The following is a 22,786-nucleotide window of genomic DNA, read 5'->3' as shown; positions in this document are numbered from 1 at the left end:
CACACGCACTCCAGCAGCTTCTTGTTCAGGTGAGTGACTTGGCTTTACTCATGCGAGTAATTTGTGGATGTAAACGGAAAGTTTCAACACAGCGAGTCCTATCCTGTGTGTAATAGCAAGTCAAATCTGGTCAATTGATTATTCTGAAATTGCAACGAATAAATTTGCAACGCCATCTGGTAATTTATTCGTTGCCTTTATGAACGATCTGCCAGACGCTATGTCTAGCGTGTGCTCGATGTATGCTGACGACACATAGTTTATAATACAGTGAGGAATACGTCGCAAAAGTACAGTTGCAAGGTGATCTTGACAGGTTGGTTGACTGGGCTGATAAGTGGCAGCTGCGTGTTAATGCTGACAAATGTAAAGTATTCCACCTTGGCAAGAATAATGAACAGCAAGATTGCAGTATGAGAAGACATGGTGGCAACGACAGAGTGATGATGTCGAAGTCGACAATGGAAAAAGATTTAGGAGTTAATGTCGACAATGAGTTGAAATTTTCTAAGCATATTGAAGGTCAAGTTAATAAAGCCAATAAACGACTTGGACTGATCAGACGCTCCTACGAGTACATATAGATGCAGAAGCGATGAAGCAGTTGTTTGTCGCAGTCGTGCGTCCGAACCTATAGAGTTTGGAAACGCCTTGTGGTCTCCGATACTCCAAAACTAGAAAAGGACAAAATTTAGTCGAGAGTGTTCGAAGACGTGCAACAAAGATAATTTTGGGATCAAAAGGCAAGAATTACGAAGAAAAATTAAAGATTATGAAGCTTCCAAGCCTCTGTTATCGACGTCTGCGTGGTGACCTCATTGAAGTATACAAATATACCTACGGCTTATACAAGGTCTCAGAAGGATTACCAGAATTTGAAATAAGAACCAACACCAGGGGCCACGGCTATAGACAATAAACTAAATAATTGCGATGCATCGCCTCCCTGATAGCATCGTTGACGCTCCGAGTATGAACGCCTTCAAGAACAGACTAGACGAAGCTATGCAGGAACATATGTTCTGTCTTGAAATGCTTAGCACCTAACAGGCCTTGTACTAAGTCCAGCAACTATCTCAATCAATCGTCAGTTATGGAAATATTGGGTTCAAAAAGTCGGATCCCTAGCGGAATTAAGTCACGAAAAGTACAGGAATCGGCAACAGGCCATGGGCCTATTTCTTCAGTGCTGATACTTCTATTTTATTCTATATAATTTTGCAGATGCATTTCCTCGCCGCCGTTCTCTTGGCTGTGATCAGCCTGAGCGCTTCATGCTACGGCAAAATTTACACGAAGTGCGAACTTGCCAAGGAGCTGAAATGTATCTACGGCTTTGCGCAAAGCAGCCTCGGCGACTGTGAGTAAATCTCTACGTATTTTCTTTCCATGATAAAACTGAGGATAATTTCACAAAATTCTCAGTATGGCAGTAGCATTATCTTGCGATTAGAAATACCCCAATTATAAAACTAATTCCCTACCTATCCTCTCTGAACAGGGGTGTGTTTGGTACAGCACGAGAGCTCCTTCAATACCGCGGCTGTTGGACAAAACAAGGGCAGTAAGGACTATGGCTTGTTCCAGGTAAATCATACTATCGTTTCATCATAGCACCTGATTTGCCTTTATTTTGAAGCATCAAACGTGGTCAAATTTTAAATAGCAGACTGCATCATAGTCACAAGTCAACGAAATCTTTTCTAGTTCATCTGCAGTTGCGGTCATCACATTGGGGACTCTGAAAACGGAGGCTTTGTGCACTTTTTTTAATAGCTGACTAAATAAAACTGAAAATTGGGTTTTAGAACGTAAATTATGCATTATGTTACTTGATTTCTGTTGGTTTCACTGAAAATTTGAGTAAACAAGAAAGGGAATTTATCCGTGATCTGATAGTTGGGAGCCATACCATGAATGTGAAAATTAATTATATTACAGTAAGTTGATCTAAAAATGAGTTGAAACGGTGTATCCGTAAATCGTTGACATCTCAAAGCAAGTAGCAAATACAAAACCAAAAAGCTTAAAAACACAAGAATATAATCATTATTCAGATAAATCGTCATCATTGACAACAAATAAATTTCTGAAATTTACTGATGATGTACGAAGATCTTGAAGGGTCGTTCGTCGAGTAGTCGGAAGCATAATGCAGATCTAACATTACAAGCAAACTGGATAAACTTTCGAACCCAACTGGAAGAAAAATTAGAACAATTGTCAGAATTTTAAAAGAGGATCGCATTAGTAGCAATTCGTGTGCCTAGAATTTGTGAAGAGGCAGAGATTGACGTCTCGAAGAAAACGGTTCATCGCATGATCCAAACTGCATTATTGCACAAATATCATAAAGTGTCCATGCCGAACTAAAAAAAAATCGGGAGGAAATGATTAGCGGAGTGTCGTACAATGCGATTTAATTAACGTCAGTGATGAATCCGAGTTTTACTTGTTCGGTTCAGATGAAAACAGTTTTTATTCTGAAACTTGTATGTTCGTCTGGGAGCATAATTTCCTTCTCTGCGCAGATCAACGACTATTATTGGTGTAATTCGGGCACAGGCACCAACGACTGCAACATCAATTGTGATAGTGAGAAAATGTTATACTTAATTATAGACATTAGTTAACTGGTAGTGAACTAAGAATTACAAATGAGCTCAACAAGAGAATCGCAGCTTTAGCTAAGTTTTCCAAAACACAATAGTGAATAAACTACCAGTTTTTCTCGTGCAAATTCTTCTCATGGAAGCTCCTATTTATTGAATTGGTTTCTACATTCAACGTGTCTCTAACTGATTTCTAATTCGTTTGCGTTAGCTTAGAATATGATTTTCGAAATTCAGAACTGAAGGACAACGATATTGCGGACGACGTCAAATGCGCCAAGAAGATTTTCGGGCGCCACGGCTTCAACGCCTGGTACGGCTGGAAGAACAACTGTAAAGGCAAGAACTTATCCTCCTACACCAGTGGCTGCAACCTCAGCTGCTGAGAGCCGCTGCCTCGTGAGCTGATGGATCTTCCTGCGCGATTATCGGCATTTAGTTCAATTTAATTAACGCATTTATTCCATTTATAATTTTGGGCATTCAGCCTCTACAGCACCTGCTCTTTGCGCAGGCATCACATTTTAACACTATAACTATTTGATGATATTTATTTGCCCAAATATTGACTGATTGATGAAGCTCTGAAATCTCTATATGTGTTCTTGCATCAGAATATAAACGCTTGGCTAATTATCCCTTTTATTTTCCTTGTTATACCTTATTATTTTTTTAATAAGTTGTTCGAATTTCTTTACAGATAAAAAAATTGCTTTAAATTTAGTTGCCTTTCTACGTTGCATTACGCCCAAATCCGCATTTATTTTAAATTTGAAAGCTCTATAATACGATGCTCCTATAAAGCATGGGTTGAGACCTTATCGTTTTGCATTTTTCACAGTAGCATTCCTGCTTCATTCCCTTGGAGCCTATAAACAGATCTATCATCAAATATCAAACGATGAGCATTTCTTTTCGCTGTGACTTGAGGAACTAGAGTTCAAAGTTTGTACTGTGGAAAGTCGGGTCGCCTGCCGAAGAGCTGGGATCGAACCCGCGCCTCTCTGCGCCAATCTTGGTACTCTGAACTTCAGCCACTAGGCCACCCTGCCTAGTGGTTAAAGCCCACATTTGACTTGGAGATTATTTTGACGGTGCATTTTTTATCAAAAGTTGTGATCACACTGTTAGCACGGTCACTGTTGTCTGCCAATACATGATTTAGAACGTTAACCGTTTGACGTAATCTCGGATTCACAAGGAGGGCACTGTAGAAAGCTTCAATGGCACACGCAGATGCAGTCAGGGAGAAGTCATATTACGCGACAATAAGCGACACAAAATCAGCAGTCATTACTTACTAGCTTCCAATATAAAGGCAACAGCGATTACTTTACTGATCAGCTTTCAGGACACAACAGTCTTCCGAACAGCTTCGAACACACGTCATCTCACTCTTCGCCTCGCGCTGAAACCGATCTCGCGTGAAAAGTTCGGAAGCGTATGTTACGCAGGCGATCTCGCTAGGCTTCCTTAATCACTAAAATTACAATTTGATCTAAGTTTGAGAGAATTGGACATAAAATGTACAAAAAATAATATGCAATTTTCCATCGTTCATACAATGAGTGGACTTATAATTGAGCATTTTCCATTATTGGCATGGTAAAAATCAGCAATTTTTTATTGTTTGTAAATCAAGTCGAATGAAGTCTGTTCGCCGGGCGACAACCTGCCAAATTTATTCTAAGTTGCTATCATTCTGATCACTGCTGATTACCATTGCTATCATTATGATCTTCATCGATCTATTGACTACACATAGAATGAAATGTTATGATCGAAATGACCTTAAATGACAAATGTATCCATCGTAACTTGCAGTTTCAACGTTCGAGTTGTGAAAAAATTTCATGAGAGGAAGTAATGCTGCATTAGTTATAATTAACACTTTTTATATAAAATAACCACTGTGATAATCAAGGCGCCATTAAAAAGTAAGCGAGCGTCATGATTTATTCTTTAATTCGAAATTTCATTGGCGGTAAGTTTCAAAAGGAGGAAGGGACTTGAAGTTAAAAATAATTCAGATATAAATTGAAATCAGAAATAAAAGCATGAAACGCTTGTTTAATTTGTTTAAGATAAAAATTGTGATATGGAAGCAGAAAAAATGTATATATTTATACCTGAGATGCCATTAATTATGTTTGAGAGAAAAATATCTGTCTTAGGCGAGAAATGAATTTGAGTGTTCAGTTTCCATAAAATTGATTTATCTAATTATTTTTTCACTAAACTTCATCAAGGCCTAGTAAATAATTTTACTAATTTACAGTTAACATAAAGCTTTTTAAAAGAATTTTCGACATTCTACTTTCAGAGAAGCAAATTTCTATACATAAGTCCATGATTTTGAGACGGCAAAATTTTCAAATATCATAAACATCATCGGTCTTCTATACATAAAAATTGTCTTACCTATAATCGAGTTTTGCGAGAATTCAGATTTTATGATAATGATTTTCGCTGCTTGACTTATGGCACTATAGTTGCTGCTGGACACTAACCCTGCCACTATAGCGCCACTGATGGACGATAAGAAAGCGATGTACAAAAGACGTGAGCTTGGCGAATGACATCGGCATGGGTCCAAGCTTTTCAGCGGGACTGACAAAAAAAATAATTATAAGATCTGAATACGTTTAATGATGTGTTAGAAATTTCTAAATGCACTTTTCTCTAAAAAATAGCCGACTTGTCTGTGGATGGGCGACAACGCACACGTTTCTAGTGGTCACGGAATACATAATTGATGAATTTATAGAAGCCCAGTTGATGTATTCATAATATCACAAAAAGAACCTGCATAGAAATAATGAAATTCTGAAAGTTTGTTGAAGGGCTTCAGAATATTCGTCGGCGACCAGCGCCTTCGCACACAACATATGTCTTCTTTATGTGATGCTGAAAGTGCGTAGAAAAATGTCCATCTTTTGTGTGCGTTTTCGAGGTCAGATGAAAACGTTATTAGTGATGGAATGGTGCAGAAATGGGTTGGGGCCTTCAGAGATGGACGTCTCGGACAAATTTACGGCCGGACACGCGGCCGGTCTTGCGGCCGGTCTCACGGCCAATCTCCAAATTCAACGACCAAGGAATATTTCCAAAACTAATGAACGCAGCTCGATGAAACTTGGTACACGTATTCAGCATGATCTAACGGTGATGTTTAGCTCGTGAAATTTTTTGACATTTCACCTTCATTCGTGAATTATACGGCAAATCGAGCCGAAATTTGCAGTGACCAAGAAATTTTTTTCATATTACTGCACAGATTTGAACGAAACTTTCAGTACATATTCCTAACCTTCCAACGGTGATGTTTAGCCCGTGACATTTTTTTCAGTTTTACCTTCGTTAGCGAGTTTTTTTCCATTTCACCTTCATTCGTGAGTTATAGAGAAATTCGGGCTGAAATTTACAGTGACCATGAAATTTCTCCTAAACTACTCAAAAGATTTGAACAAAACTTCGCATATACAAACCTAACCTACCAGCGGGGATGTTTAGCTCGTGATTATTTTTTCCATTTTGCCTTCGTTCGCGAGTTATACGGACATACGTAGAAACGACAGGCATGTATGATGCTGATTTTAAATTTGCTTTGACAAAGAGCTGTAAACGTATAGCTGTATAACTCGCGAACGAAGAAAAATTCTAAAAAAATCGACCGAGCTAAACATGACCGTTGGGAGGTTAGATTTGTATATTCAAAGTTTTGTTCAAATCTGTTCAGTCGTTTAAAAGAAATTTTTCGGTCACTGCGAATTACGGCCCGAATTTTATTTCACGAATGAAGGTGAAATGAAAAAAAATCGTAAACGAAAGTAAAATCCAAAAATTTGTCACGAGCTAAACGTCACCGCAGGGAGGTTGGGTTTGTATATTCAAAGTTTCGTTCAAATCTGTACAGTAGTTTAGATGAAATTTCTTGGTCACTGCAAATTTCGGCCCGAATTACCCATGCGCCCCCAGACGACGATAGAATCGACCGCGGCCGAAAGATTTAAGCTGCCGCGTCGCGAGCGTACGAATAGTCCAGGAAAAATAAGGTTTGACCCGGAACAAATTGCAAAAGAAATGATTTTTTCACCAATGCTCCAGAAGGGCATTAGAAACAACATACTAAAAATCCTCTGAAATGCAAGTAGTGGAAGGGTGTCAAATTTAAGATTTCAAAAAATGGCCGCCGAATGGCAATATAAGCCCAATAAGACATTTTAAAAGTATGACCGAGAGTTATTTTTGTGACTATGCATGTTTTCATGTAGGGGGTATTCATTAATAATAACTAAAATTCATCCAAGGTGGTCAATCTAGTATTTGCAAAAACAGCCACCCATAAAGTGAACAATTGTGATTATATAAGCATGTGGAATAATGCCTATATGATATATACAGGCATGCACCTGGAGTGTGTGTGTGTGATGCATGGTGAGTGTGTGTGTCTATATCATAAATGGTGTGTTAATTGTAGTAAGAGGGCAGCATTGTCTAGACCCTCTGGTGTAAGTTTTTAGAACATGACCAGCAAGAGCCCAGTGGTTAAAGTTCAGAGTTCCAGGATTGGAGCAGAGAGGCGCGGGTTCGATCCAAGCTCTGTGCGCCAGTTTCTGGTCAGAATCGGCGAGGAGGCCGGGCGGTAAAGCACAGTAGAATTGTAGCAGTGAGTTGCGAGTTCGAGTCCGCAAAATGCTGTGAATGTTCTGCGATGTTAGGAATCGACGACAGGCCTACGGCCTAATAAACGCTGAAACCGCTATTATTATTAAGAGAGCAGCCCTCTGATCAGACTTCAAGACAGGACACACCATATAGAGGTATTTTGTGATTATTACATGCTTATAATCACTGTTACAGAATGTCTAGCTTGTGCATAAGCTTGGTAGAGGGTGATCACATCATGCCTTACAGGTAGCACCAAGATGGATGTTGCCCAATGTGCCCTTTGCAGCAGGCCTGTCATAGAAGGTGAAGAATGTGCAACACTAACACCCAAGGGTTGGGAAGGTATCCAGAAAGCCAGTGAAAGAAGAAAAGTTGTAACAACAGTAGTGCCTGGACAAAAAGTACACAATGATGCAAGGACCATTGTAGGCCATTCAGTATTGAAGCTCAGAACAGAAAAAGAGCAAATGAGTCTTCTGAAGACGGAGCACGCCAACTGAGATCTACTGGAACCGGCTTTGATTACAAAAGTAACTGTATCTATTGCGGGACAGGGGACAGATATGGTGGTAAGAAGAAAGACTTAGTGCTGACAACTGTCAGGGAATACAGTGTTCAAAACTCAATCCTGGGGTCTGAGAGAGAAGATGAGTGGGGTCTGAAGGTGAAATCCAGGGTACTGTTTGTGGCTGGAGAGATTGCACTAGTCTTTCTGTACAAGGGTGCTACCTGAGAGTCTCTGGACAAACTTCGATTCAAGAACTTTCACAGAAAAGTTGTTGTTAGCGAAGCATTTGTAGACCCCAGGTGCTTCCACCTACATCGGCAGCTGCCCAGTTTCATAGTCTGAGGACATTTTGCCAAGTGCAAGAGTGCCTGGGCAACAGAATGACACCTGGAGAGTGGGGATGTGAAGTAAGAAATGGACAATGCATGCCTGTTTTCATAGATCGAGAAATTGCCCCACCTGAGCTACTAGAAATGGTGAGATGCAATTGTTCAACAGATTGTTCAACAAGGAGGTGTGCCTGTCGGAAACAGGATATGGAATGTTCACCAGCATGTGGCCAGTGCCATGGTGTGTGCAGTAACACAAGTCAAGTATTTGACAGTGATTCTAACTCTTCCGATGAGTGACCTCAAGGCAGCAATGGTGGTGGTATAAGGCCGAATATGATACATTGGAGTGTTCAGCAGCATGTAGCCAATGCTGATACTCATGATGGGTGACATCATTCTATTTTGATATATTGTATAGAATAATCACAGTTGAGTAACATGGGGTAGCGGCCCCCCCCTTTTTTTATACTAAATTTTTGATGAAGTTTTAATTGATACGAGGTGGTTCTTTGTTTTGTTTAAAGCTACAACTAATGATGAATGTGTGATGTGAATTAGACGCCTATAGAGTTATTCAATTTTTAATGAAACACTGTTTTATAATAGTGTCAAAATGGGCCCATTGCCCCACCCCTGGGGCAATGGGCCCATGGGCTTTGGGCAAGGCGCCCACCCTTGGTCTCTATACCACAATTGAATATTTTTCGTTTAAAAATGATAAAACAACACTTTAAAGTTAATAATAAGAAAAATTTAATGAAAAATATGACATTCATTCATTTATTAACAACTTAAAAAAATCATATCCCTAACTTGAAAAAAATATACTCTTGGCTTAAAAAATCTATCACTGACGTGAAGAAAAATATTTCATTGACATAAAAATGTATATATCCTTGACTGGAAAAATATATATTTGCGATAAAAAATTCATCCTCGACATGAAAAAATGTATCCTTGACTAGAAAAAAAATTTAGTTGATCAGAAAAAACTTCGTTCCAGCTTCGTCCATAATCCACATATTATATGCAGAGAATTCGTACTTAATCGTGATTTCAGCCAACACCATAAAAACTCATCAACTTTTGACTCATTGGTGTTGACTGAAATCAACTTTTGGCAAGTCTAGAGTCAATAACTCGATAAGGGGTCAAATGCGCATAACTAGAAACTAAAACCTGTGGCCTAGAGGCAGCAAATCAAAAAATCATGCAATATGAAGTGTAATTTGTAATTAAAAAAGCTAGTCATAGTTTTGAAAAGGTCATTGAGACAAATTTAATGATGTATAACACAAGACTTCACCATGGGCGCTTTGCCCCGTGACACGCGTAGGCCCGTTGCCCCACTAGGTATCATTTCAATTTATATCGTGTCAACATTTTATTTCATAAGCTAATAGTCTAAACTTGAACTCAAAATTATTCCTATAAATATTACTTTCAAAATATAATTCACAGTAATTTCAAAAGCTTCATCTACAGTAATCGAAAACAGTTTTATTTAGCAGCAAAAAAATTTTTATCTGGGCTAAAACAGTTATTCACAAATAACTTAATAACGCAAACACTTAGCAAAACGTAAATCCGTACACTTCATCACAGTGAAACTGTCGACCGGCGGTAGAGAACACGGACCAATATCTGCCATACGTATCGAGAAACCCGCTATGGGCCCAGGACCCGCAGTGGTCCGTTTGCCCCATGTTACCCGACTATAGACAGTTAAACTTTACGTTAATAAAACCTACTAGCTTAAGCGTCAAAACTTAATTTTTTGTTATTATAACTTCTTAATTATCACAGTATATTAATTTCTCACTTCTATTATACGTCCAAAACAAAAAAAAATTGCGCAAGCTGAAATAAAAAAGGGTTTTTCCATCCCATTTATCATTCATATGTCTGATATTTTCTCTTTTTGTCTACACAGCTAACATTCTCTTATTTCATCTTAGAAATAGTTTTCTAAAGCTGACCATGAAAATTAATGATTTTCTGAGCATAATGACTTTTTCCCTACATATTTTACATCAGACAAATACATTTATGCCCAATTTTATCAGTAGAAGAAGAAAAAAAGAAGCGCTGAGAATTCTTCGGACTTTAAAAAGCATAAAATTATCGATAAAATGGTATTTTTATTACAAAATATTGCATTATTTCTTAGTTAATATAATTGAGCTCATAATATAGATATAATTTGATTTATTAGCCTGAAAAAATTGGTTTTGGCAGCAAAACTGTTCCAGTCTACTAATTCAAACCGCTGCATATCAACATATAGATTACTTTGGCGGCCATTTTGAAAATCGCTGATTTGAAGCCTTTCCACCAATTATATTTTAGAGGATTTTTAATATATCTTTTCTGAGGCCTTTCTGTATGTTATGGTAATGGAGAAAATTCTTTTGCAATTTGTTCTAGGTTGACCCCCTTTTTTCGCTAGGTTTCCTGGGGCCATACTTTCAAAACTCGCTAAGTGAACGTAAGTACTTACGATCTATGTTATTGTCTATGATTGGCTGATTTTGCATGAAAGGCCGTCAATGATTGGCTGATGAACTTACGATTTCTTGACTTTTTTTGAAAGTATGGGACCTGGACTAGAAATGCTTGCAAAGAAGTGACCGAGGCCACAGGGAGCTATACGGCCGAATCACCCTGGCCTATACTTAAAAAAGTTAAGTGATCGTAAGTTCATCAGCCAATCATTGACGGCCTTTCAAGTAAAATCCCCCAATCATAGACAAGAAAATCAAGCGTAGATACTTACGTTCCCTTAGCGAGTTTTGAAAGTATGGCCCCCTGACACTGCGGGTACGCGAGCTAAAGTCGGCAAGTTCGGCCAATTTTTGCCCGTTTGCGAGGGTGCCTGCGGTAATCGGCCGTAATCACTGCGAGAATTCCAACCTGCATGGGTTTGCATATAAACGCTCTAGAATTATTTGGCATTGATGATATTCGCATAACTTCTCATTATCACATTATCAGGATAATAAATTTATTATTGGAGAAAGACCACCAAATTAGGAATAATAAAATCCAATGCACTAATAAATCCAAAAAATCCCCTGAAAATTCCAAAAGAGTGGGGGCGAGTTCTGTCAGTCTTTTTCCGAGTCAGTAGATTTTTCTCCATGGAGTGAGCTGATTAATTAGAGCATGGCTTGAATGATACATGCCATGAACCGGAATAACTGCCCTATATATTAGAACATACGTCATGAGCTTCTAGAATCATTCATGTTATAAACTGGCTATATTTCCGTGAATCTTGATCTATTTTATTTGTTTTATGGTAGCTAATTTCTATATTTTTAACATCATGTGTAATATTTATAACTAAAAACATGTTGCACGAGCTAGCTTATGGAATAAACACATTTTTCGTGCCTCACCTTCAAACGCTGCATGGTGGAGCTCTTGCATTTCGAGTAAGCTTCTGTGAAGTTGGTGTCGTTGCTGCATTTGTTCTGCAACAAATTCGTCATGAAGGCCTCATCGTCCAATATGTTGTCAGGTTTCAGCTGGTAAAGAAAGAAGAGTTTGGAAATAACTAGTAGAATAAAAAAAATGAGTAGCAGATATATAAATGTTTATTTTTAGGACAGAGGGAGGCAGAGGGAGGACAGCACAAGGAAAGCAAATGTCAGACCAGAATGCAAGTCCGCAATTAACGTATTGCTGCCGTAATGTTCTAAAATGAAATAAAAAAATGAATAATTCAAAGAACCTTACAAACATATCGTGTGGCATTCAAAGCTTACGCTAGAATTGAGCTCCAATGATTTTATGAAAACTAGAAATGAAATTTAAAAAATTTAAAACTTATATTGAAGTCTAATGTATAACTTGAGTTCAAGTCAATTGTATAACTTGAGTTGAAGTCAATTGTATGAGTTGAAAAGCTCGTGGATGTTTTTCCAATCCAAAATTTACTATCATGAAATTTATAGTTTATTTTAATGATTTAGACAAGGTTAATGATTGCTAGGCTTCGTGTGCAGATGTGAGTGCACCTGTTCAATCCTGTTCGATCAATGTTTGATGAACTCAATTCTATAACTTGAGTTGAGAAGCTCGTGCCAGTTTTTTCCAATTCGAATTTCACCATCATAAAATACATCATTAAATTTGATGATTTAGACAAGATTAATGATTGGGAGTCTTTGTATGCAGACGTGAGTGCACCTGTTCAATCCTGTTCGAACGATATTTTTGCAATTAGACCAAGATAAATTATTGTTGCTACAATACAGGTTGGTAGGAGAATAAAGTGCATACGACATCGGAATGAATAAAAGCAAATATTTTAACGACCGATAATTACAACCACCCATCGTTAATATAATGGACCACAATGGAAGCCGTTCATTAGTTTCTTCATTAATTTTACGAAACAAACAAGGCACACTAACGACTATTCGTCACTACGTTAAGTTTATCAGGCTAATGGACTTGATGATGTCCGTAAAAGTTTATTTCATTTCTTTGAGATGAGCATGGTGAAACTGAATATTCATGTTGATGTAAACACTTTTTTACGTAGTATCATTCTTTCAAAGTTCAGTATCCACAATAGACGATTTTTTAATTTTTAAAAGTGCTTTATTTTTAATTTGTTCCAACAGGCTTGTTTGAATGGAATAGGAGGAACCTCTTTTGAAGTAAAAAGAATTCATAAGCAATTTTCACAATTACTATTATGCTGTAACTGACTCATTAGCTGAGGGCTGCTATTAACATCGAATACGGGCAAACTTTGTATTTGTCAGTAATATTTTTGTATTTAAATCACGTTCTTCTTGTACAGTTGAGGGGACCTCAACTCAAAACAGAGGCTGGTACCATCATCCTCATTGCTCCTCTGGTTTCCATTTCATTTCATTTTCTAACTGCATGTAACTTATAGAAAAGGCGGCAAATTATTATTATTGAGTGTTTTAACATAAGATAATTCACTAGTTTGGGATGGGAACAATCTAGTTATATCTAAGCCGTGAAAAATAATTGCGGTAATATGGGCCAAAAGGTTTTCGATTCAAGCTATATAAGCTTAGTCATGCACATACCGCATGACATGACGTGAGCGAGTCACCCCAAAACAAAAATCTGAAAATAAAAAATTTGACGTATTCTATCCCAAGCGTGCAACACTGGGCGCTACAACACGTTATATACGCTATTACATACGTTATATATCATATTATATACGTTACATACGCTATTATACGTTACAATACTTTATTTAAATGATAAAAGATGACACTTTGACCGCTTATCATCCAAGCGTCTAATACTCATCGTTCACAAATTGCCGACCCGACGCGGCCAATGGTTTTTTGACTTTAGAATGAAAACACTTCCCTTTAATGTAACTAATCAAAATGTTTTTGATGCATTCTAGTGATAAATAAAAGCAAGTAGCGTTTTATGTATAGAATCACTTCCACCGGCATTATGGAAACGTATCAGTTTCAATAAGCACCGCAAACGTTTCAGTGGAGCGGACTGAGTATAAAATGACGTATCAGCGGCACTGACTTAGTAAATTCTGAAATTCAGCGAGACCGAGTAGACAACAACGTAAATGGAAGCCATTTGATTTATAAACAAAAGCTTATAGTCTAGGATGAACGTAGGGTCAACGGAGCTTCCGCAACGTACGTGGAAGTTCCTATACCCGGGTAGGTTAAAAAATTCTTTCAGTGAATTTGCGGGCCAATATTGTTCAGACGAAATCCTATTGCCTTTGATTGATAATGACTGATAGTTTTATAATTAATTAATGTAAAATCCGACCACATTTCATTGAACTGTTTGGAAAGACATGCTTGCAGAATTTGATGCCGATGAGCAATGTTTTGCTTACAGATTAAAAAATGTAAGGTCGGAAATATTAGGCCAGTCGAAATCACCGTTATTCGCTCAGCGAATCGAGGTGATGAGTTTCTTTAACGAGACAAGCGATTTTATTAACGAGTTCAGAGAGCAATAATGTGGTTCACGCAGTTTATACTTGTTTATACGTGATCATATTATCCAATGTTATTGAGATAACAGTGAAGAACAGAGCTGAACTTGATAACTTGGCAGTTAAGATCAAGAATCACCCATGTGTGATTTTATTATAACTTGAAAGATGTTTGAATAATTATGCGGTACTATTTTTTAAATATTTATTGTACTCGTATTTGCCAGGAAAATTTCGAATTAACTTCATTTGATTTGTGGAACATTGAATATTTACACAGATAGAGGGATGTTGAACCTTATAGAAATTAAGTGTATTATTTCAGCGAGTTGAAAATAACATGTTGCTATCATTGATGACCTGTGAATAGGATATTCAAAACGTTTTACATATGATTTATTAGCCAGTAATTTATCAGAAAATATTGAGCTTTTTTCTCTCAATGTAAGATTTACGATGCGAATAATACTTAGATATCATTCAACAAAGTATTCTGTTACCATTCCTCCAAAGCTGAGGTGTTCAGCGTACAGGTTTTGCCATTCAAATTGTAGGAATAATTTTCTCTGAGGGAGATAGGGATGAGAGAGGAAAGAATCTTAACCATAAAAATAATTGAATTTAATGATGAATCATGAATTTAAAATCATGAATTTAATCAAATCATGAATTTTTAATTAAAATCATGAATTTAATTTAAAATCAATCTCAAAATCATGAATTTAATTATTTTAAAATTTGAATTTTAACGCTATCACGCCGTAGAATGTAAAAAACCTAAAAACGTAAAAAAACGAACGTAAAAAAAAACCTAAGGTGGTTTTCCAGATTCCAAGTTAGAATTTCTTCCAAATTGCGGTGAAGATGGACATGTTATTTCACAAAAGTTCTTCCATTATTTTCAATACTGTTTAGAGAAGGAACTGCTTTTTAATTTTGTATTGAAAAATATCAAGTTTCAGTTTAATGTGTTGTGATTTGGACTAGAGATTAAGAACAAGGTATTTTCCAGATTTTATATTCTAAGATCGAGGACAAATTTCTCCTAAGAGGAGTCGTGTCAGTAAGCAGTTTGAGGTAATAAATTTTCATGTGTTATAAATAAATTTGAGTCCATGGTGTCACCTAGACCTTGCCTCAGGCGCGTCTAAACGAACGTGATAACGAACGTGTGTCTTGACGAACGTGTGTCTTGACGAACGCGCGAACGTGATAACGAACGTGTGTCTTGACGAACGTGTGTCTTGACGAACATGTGTCTTGACGAACGTGTTTTTTGACGAACGTGTGTCTTGACGAACGTGTGTCTTGACTAACGTGTGTCTTGACGAACGTGTGTCTTGACGAACGTGTGTCTTGACGAACGTGTGTCTTGACGAACGTGTGTCTTGACGAACGTGTGTCTCTGTCTCTTATACACATCTAGATGTGTATAAGAGACAGCGTGTGTGACGAACGTGTGTCTTGACGAACGTGTGTCTTGACGAACGTGTGTCTTGACGAACGTGTGTCTTGACGAACGTGTGTCTTGACGAACGTGTGTCTTGACGAATGTGTTCATGTATAACGAGGACAGGAGCTGCGTGGGAGGAAGCAGCACGTCTATAAAAGGGCTGGGCACTTCAATAAGGCCCTCCAGTAGCTTGCACGACCGCAGTGAAGTAGTGCGCATTGTAGGAGTCTGGCGGTCGAAGGTTTAAGCCGTATACCTAAACCTTTGTAATGACACACTCTTTTAGATAAGTCCAAGAGAACGTGTCTTACTTATCCCTAGAAATAGTCATCGAAACCTTTTATGCAGGTTAAACCCATATAATATGTATAATATACCTGTGGTACCTCATTTAAATACCCGGTCTCGCAAGGCGACTAAAAAAGAGAATTTTTTGTTTGTGAAAATCATGCGATGTACCCTGTAGTGGGGAGCGAATTTAAATTATATTTATTGCGAATATCATTCAAATTGCGAATTTCTGATATTCAAATTTCAATGAATGCGAATATCATTCATTGAAATATCAACTTTATGAAAGTCAGAAAAAGAATAGTAATAGTATAGGAATAGCTGCGAAGTCAGGATGCATGAATAGTAAAAAACGGGTAGCCCCGATTAAACATAGAACGTTACATTTCGAACGGCTGAAGTCAATTAATACATTTCTAAACATAGCAGAATTTGTTTATGGTACAGAAGAAGACACTATACGATAAAGCCAAACTTGCACTAATTGAAATGTTGGACTAGGCATCTCACTAATGAATTCATCATTGTTGTTATAATTGTTAAAATGTTTATAGTTTTTCAATACATTTTTGTTAATCATTTATATATAAATTTGCTCGACTTACCGGACCATCCTTGAGTAGAAATTATCGCGAACTGAAATTGATGCAGGTTGCAGCGTTTCCCCGACGTCGTAAAAAATCACGAGCATTTATGTTTTTTATGCAATTAATTCGGACTTAATTCAGGGTACAATTTATGGAATTCAGTAGTTGCTTCAGCGAGCCTGTGCCAAAGTAGTAAATTGTACTTATGACTATGTGTAAAGCGTTTAATACAACTTGAATAGTTGTGAGGTAAAAGTTAATTAACAGGTATATTAAATTCTTGTTCGGTAATAAAAATAAACTATGCCTCACAGCTGAAGTGACAAACGGCTAGAGAGGTAACCATACCTTAATCAGGCAACAAGAATAATACTTTTGAGGAGAGGCCCTATTTTTATTTATAATTGGTTTTAAAACTTTCGGGTCAGAAGCATCTCCCAGCCCGATCTCTTTCAATGAGTAAAGGCTCTATATAAATGAGCGAACTCATTTAGTTTGGTGAGGTGTGGCACCTCAAAAAGTCACGAAATAACGCTTGCGTTGATGACACCGAAATGATGAACCGTAAGTTATAAAATCTTGAGCGTACAATGATTTATTCATTCAATGTGCATATAATTTTTCAGATGCATTCCCTCACCGCCGTTCTCTTGGCTGTGATCAGCCTGAGCGCTTCATGCTACGGCAAAATTTACACGAAGTGCGCGCTTGCCAAGGAGCTGAAATGCGTCTACGGCTTTGAGCAGAGCAGCCTCGGCGACTGTGAGTAAATCCCTTCGTATTTGTTTCCATGATAAAGCTGAGGATAATTTCACAAAATTCAGAGTATGGCAGTAGCATTATTTTTTTATTAGAAATATCCCACTTATAAAATAAAACTAATTCCCTACCTATCCTCTCTGAACAGGGGTGTGTTTGGTACAGCACGAGAGCTCCTTCAATACCGCGGCTGTTGGACAAAACAAGGGCAGTAAGGACTATGGCTTGTTCCAGGTAAATCATATTATCGTGTCATCATGGCTCCTAATACGCCTTTTGCCTGTTAAGGAAGAACTCCATTATATATAGCTGATTATAGGATAGCGATCGGAAAGATCAATGTCAATTTTGAAGCATTAAATATGGTCGAAATTCATATAGCAGACTTCATCATAGTCACTAGTCAACGAAGTCTTTTCTAGTTCATCTGCATTTGCGGTAATCACATGGGGTAATCACTCTGAAAACGGAAACTTTTGCGCACTTTGTTTAATAGTTGACTAAATAAAACTGAAGATTGGGTTTTAGAACGTAAATTATGCATAAAGTTACTCTATTTCTGCTGGTATCACTGAAAATTTGAGATAACAAGAATGGGAATTTATCCTTTACCTGATAGTTTGGAGCCATACCAAAAATGTGTAAAATGAATTATATTACAGTCAGTCGATCTAAAAATGAAGTAAAACAGTGAATCCGTACATCGTTGACCACATCTATAAGCAAGTGGCAACTACAAAACCAAAAAGCTTATAACACGAGAATAAAATCATTATTCACATAAATCATCAACATTGACAACAGATAAATTTCTGGAATTTACTGATGATGTACGAAGATCTTGAAGGGTCATTAATCGGGTAGTCGTAGGCATAATAGGGATATAACATTACATGCAAATTGGGTAAACTTTCGAACCGAATAGGAAGAAAAATTAGAACAATATTCAGAATTTTAAAAGAGGATCGCATTAGTAGCAGGTCGTGTGCCTAAAATTTGTGAAGAGGCAGAGATTGACGTCTCGAAGAAAACAGTTCATCGGATGATCCAAACTGCACTATTGCACAACTGTCAAAAAGTGTCAAAGCCGAACAAAAAGAAAGATCGGGAGGAAATAATTAGCGGAGTCTCGTACAATGGGATTAAATTATTGTCAGTGATGAATCCTAGTTTTAATTTTTAGGTTCAGATGAAAACAGTTTTTATTCTGAAACTTGTATGTTCGTCTGGGCAGATCAACGACTATTATTGGTGTAGTTCCGCGGGCAAAGGCATCAACTACTGCAACATCAATTGTGACAGTGAGAATATGTTATGCTTAATTAGACATTAGTTACTACCTGTTAGCGACTTAAAAATTATTAATGGGCCCAATAAAAGAATCGTAGCTTTAGTTAAACACAGAAGTAAAAAAAACGACCAGTTTTTCTCGTGCAATTTCTTTTCATAGAAGCACCTATTTATTTTAATTTATTGAATTGGCTTCTAAATTCAATGTGAAACTAACTGACTTTTAATTCGTTTGCGTTACCTTAGAATATGTTTTTCGAAATCCAGAACTGAAGGACAACGATATTGCGGACGACGTCAAATGCGCCAAGAGGGTGTATTCGCGCCACCGCTTCTACGCCTGGAACGGCTGGAAGGACAACTGTCAAGGCAAAGACTTGTCCTCCTACATCAGTGGCTGCAACCTCAGCTGCTATTGACAGCAGCTGCCTCTAGAGCTGATGCATGGATCTTCCTGCGCGATGATCGGCATTTGGTTTAATTTAATTAACGCACTTATTTCATTTATATTATGTGCATTCTGCCTCTACGGCGCCTGCTCAATGCGCTGGTTTTACATTTTCACACTATTTAATCATATTTATTTACCTTAATATTGACTGATTTATGAATTGCTCTTAAATCTCTATATAAAATGTGTTTTTGCATCAGAATATAAACCCTTGGTAAAATATGCCTTTCATTTTCCTTGTTATTCCTTATTAATAAAAAGTTGCTAGTATCTCTTATTAGATAGTAAATTACTTTAAATTGGGTTACCTTTCTACGTTGCATTACGCCCAAATCCGCATTTATTTAAATTTGCAAGCTCTGTAATACGATGCTCCTATCAAGCATGGGTTGGGACCTTACCCATTTTGCATTTTTCAATTACATTCCTGCTTCATTTCCTTGTCGTTTTCGAACAGATCTATCATCAAATATAAACGACGAACATATTTTTTCTTTGCTATGCTTTGTGGTCCTAGGGTTTCAAGTTTGTACTGAGGAAAGTCTATGGGTAATCTTCGAGACCGGCGAGATTAAATGTGCTCCAGCAAACCTGAAGATCGCGGCCACTTTGGATTTGAGTTCAAAATTACGTAAAAGCAATTTTGTAACTATAAATTAAATTAGGCTATGAAGAATGTTAGGAAGAGATTTCATCAAGTATTCGTGTCAGTCTTCATACGTTTTTATCGAATATCAGTGCAATCTTCACATGTGAATTATTGCTAATGTGCTGCAAGTTCGTCAAGATTACGCTAACGCAATGGCTAAAGTTGATACATTTGACTTCGAGATTTTGACGGTGCATTTTTTATCAAAAATTGTAATCGCGCTGTTAGCACGGGCACTGTCGTCTGCCAATACATGATTTAAGACGCTAGCACGTTCACGTAAACACGGTGACATGGGCATCAAATAGCTGTTCAATAGGCACAGTATAAAACTTCCACGGCACATGCAGTCAGGGAGAGGTCACATTGCGTGATACAAAATTAACAGTTACCACTTACTAGCTTCCAATATAAAGGCAACAACAATAATTTGACTCATCAGCTTTCAGGACACAACTGCCTTCTGGAATCCGAACTGCAGCGGACACACGACCTCTCCCTCTCCACCTTGCGCTTGGACCGATCTCGCGTGAAAAGTTCGGAAGCGTATGTTACGCAGCCGATCTCGCTTGGCTTTCCTAATCACTTAAAATTATAATTTGATATAAGTTTGAGAGGATTGGACATAACATGTACAAAAAAATAATCTACAATTTTTCATCGTTCATACAATTAGCGGATTTAAAATTTTCAAGATAACATAAGATTTGCAATTTATCGTTGTTTTAAATTAAGGCGAATGAGGTCTGTTCGCCGGGCAACAACCCCTGCCAAATTTATTCTAATTTGCCATAATTCTGACCACTGCTGATTATCATTGCTATCATGCTGATCTTCATCGATCTATTCACTTCACATAGAAAGAAATATTATGATCAAAATGACCTAATATGATAAATGTATCCATCGTAATTGGCAGTTTTAGCGTTCGAGTTATGAAAAAATTTCAGGAGTGGAAGTAATTCTAAATTAGTTATAATTAACACATTTAATATATAATAATCACTTTGATAATCAAAGTTCCATGAACGATTAAGCGGGTGTCATTATTTTTCTTTAATTCAACATTTTTATTGACGGCAAGTTTCAAAATGAGAAAGAGACTTGAAGTTAAAAATAATTCAGATGCAAATTGAAATTAGAAATAATAGCATGAAACGCTTGTCTACTTTTTTTTGTAAAACTTATGATAAAATTTTGAAATGAAACCAGAAAAAAGGAATTATTTCTATTCTACATGCCATCAATTTGAGAGAAAATGTCTGTCTTAGACGAATAATAAATTTGAGTTTCCAGTTTCTATAAAATTGATTTATCTACTCAATTTTTTCACTAAGCTTCATCGAGGCCTGGTAAATTAGTTTACTTTTTTACAGTTACCATAAACCTTTTTATAAAAATATTCCACATTCTACTACCAGAAAAGAAAATGTCTATACAGAAATCCAAGATTTTGAAATGGCAAGTTTTTCAAAAAACATAAACATTATCGATCTTCTATATATGAAAATTATCTTACATATAATCAGATATTTGTAAAAATTCAGGTTTCATGAGAATAATTTTCGATGCTTGACTTAAGGCACTATAGTTGCTGTTATCCACTAAGCCTGTCATTATAGCGGCACTGACGGACCATAAGAAAGTGATGTACACTGAACATCGCTTTACGATGTCTAGCAACCACACAACGAATTGAAAGCCTAAAAATCCACTTGACCCTTCAAAGCCCCGACGGGTTTTTTTACCCCAAGACCCGGGAAAAAACCCCATGGACATATCGTTAAACCGAATTATGCGCTGAGCGCCTGTTCGCCTTCTACTATCGTTTCCATTTCCCCATCTTCTTTCTGGCCACCCTGAGCCTACTCTTGATTTTTTCCCACATTTCCTAGTGGCACCGCCACCACCACCACCATCGCTTAACGATAAGGCAAATGATATCGGCATGGGTCCAAGCTTTCAAACGGGACTGGCAAGAAATCAATCAGATCTGAAAACAATTTACTGATGTGTTAGAAATTTTTAAAGCCATTTTTCTTTAAAAAAAAAACGCACGTGTCTGCGAATAGGCGACAACTTTACGTTTTTAGTTGTCACGGAATGCATAATTGGTGAATTTGTAATAGCCCAATTTGTGTATTCATAATAGCCCAAAAAACACCTGCAGAGAAATAATGAAATGCAATTCTGAAAGTTGTTGAAGGGCTTCAGAATATTCGTCAGCAATCAGCGCCTTCGCACACAACTTGTGTTTTCTTTATGTTATGCTGAAAATGCGTAGCAAAATGTACATCTTTCGCGTTCGTTTTCAAGGTCAGATGAAAACACTATTAGTGATGGAATGGTGCAGAAATAGGTTGGGGCCTTCATAGATGGCCGCACAAACTTTCATGTTGAGGAACGAAGTTTGAAAATTTCACTCATTGTCGATGATATGATTCAAAATATGGATCATAATGTGAATAATATACGTTTAAAAATTACTTTTTAAAGACAACACTTCTAAAGAATCCACTGTCTACAATGTTACATATGTACAATGAATTTCTCATTTTATTTTCGAATATTAAAAAAAATAATTTTTCAATTTTTTAAATATATAAAATTTTGTTTTAAAATTATTTATTCTGTCAATTGATTCATGCATTGCCTCCGACTTCACACAACTGCGCCAAATTTCAGATCAATTGGACAGGTAAAAGTGTGTCAAATATCAGATATAAGATTTGTAGCTGACAAAATTATTTTTTCAGTTTTTTTAATATTGAAAAAAAAATTTTAATTTTTAAAACAATTTATTTTAACATTTGATTCATGCATTGCCTCCAACTTTACGCAAATGTGCAAAATTTCGGATCGATAGGATAAGTAGAAGTGTGTTAAATTTTGATTATAAGATTTGTAGCAGACAGACAAACAAGAAGTGAAGTTAAAGAGAAGTGTTGTAATAAAAACTGGCATTGAACGCGATCGCGTCCATTTGCAAATGTGAATCAATCAACATAAGCTTAATTGACGTATTTTCTGGTGTAAATAGAATTCTTCTAATGTTTTACGTCGACTTAATCACATCTTTTCGATTGAAAAAAAATTGACATTTGAGGCAAACCTGTTTGCAGGATTAATTAGTAATTAATCCAGAAAATGATCGCCAGTTTCTGACACAAAAATATACCGTTATGTGTTTCGTATATGCAGATTTT

At 36.9% G+C, this 22,786-nt stretch overlaps 2 protein-coding genes across 3 annotated transcripts; both read left to right on the top strand.

The window, feature by feature from the left end:
- Positions 1-3,245, top strand: LOC108671599 (lysozyme c-1-like). Its single transcript, XM_018159169.2, has 5 exons — positions 1-29; positions 1,225-1,360; positions 1,502-1,587; positions 2,532-2,595; positions 2,850-3,245. The coding sequence occupies exons 2-5, from the start codon at positions 1,225-1,227 to the stop codon at positions 2,996-2,998; spliced, it is 435 nt and encodes a 144-aa protein (XP_018014658.1). The 5' UTR covers positions 1-29; the 3' UTR covers positions 2,999-3,245.
- Positions 3,246-15,778: 12,533 nt separating this feature from the next.
- Positions 15,779-19,151, top strand: LOC108671584 (lysozyme-like). 2 transcript variants are annotated; one of them, XM_018159157.2, is made up of 5 exons: positions 15,779-15,901; positions 17,058-17,193; positions 17,339-17,424; positions 18,425-18,491; positions 18,748-19,151. In XM_018159157.2, exons 1-5 carry the CDS (start codon positions 15,896-15,898, stop codon positions 18,897-18,899), a joined length of 447 nt encoding a protein of 148 aa, XP_018014646.1. In that variant the 5' UTR covers positions 15,779-15,895; the 3' UTR covers positions 18,900-19,151. The 2 variants fall into 2 exon arrangements, with proteins under 2 accessions (XP_018014646.1, XP_018014637.1); XM_018159148.2 differs by lacking the exon at positions 15,779-15,901 and having other exon boundaries at positions 16,863-17,193.
- Positions 19,152-22,786: the final 3,635 nt, after the last annotated feature.

This window comes from Hyalella azteca, unplaced genomic scaffold, assembly GCF_000764305.2.
Source record: "Hyalella azteca isolate HAZT.00-mixed unplaced genomic scaffold, Hazt_2.0.2 contig10672, whole genome shotgun sequence".
In the NCBI taxonomy this organism is placed as follows: Eukaryota; Metazoa; Arthropoda; class Malacostraca; order Amphipoda; family Hyalellidae; genus Hyalella; species Hyalella azteca.
Note: the sequence above shows the minus strand (reverse complement) of the source record. Positions and strands in the feature narration are given on the sequence as shown.

Excerpts from the sequence above, each read along its gene's own strand:
- LOC108671599 (XM_018159169.2), top strand. The coding sequence starts at position 1,225 with ATGCATTTCCTCGCCGCCGTTCTCTTGGCTGTGATCAGCCTGAGCGCT. Across the intron at positions 1,588-2,531 it reads AGGACTATGGCTTGTTCCAG|ATCAACGACTATTATTGGTG; the intron begins GTAAATCATACT and ends TTCTCTGCGCAG. Across the intron at positions 2,596-2,849 it reads CTGCAACATCAATTGTGATA|AACTGAAGGACAACGATATT; the intron begins GTGAGAAAATGT and ends TTCGAAATTCAG.
- LOC108671584 (XM_018159148.2), top strand. The coding sequence starts at position 17,022 with ATGATTTATTCATTCAATGTGCATATAATTTTTCAGATGCATTCCCTC. Across the intron at positions 17,194-17,338 it reads GCAGAGCAGCCTCGGCGACT|GGGTGTGTTTGGTACAGCAC; the intron begins GTGAGTAAATCC and ends CTCTCTGAACAG. Across the intron at positions 17,425-18,424 it reads AGGACTATGGCTTGTTCCAG|ATCAACGACTATTATTGGTG; the intron begins GTAAATCATATT and ends TCGTCTGGGCAG.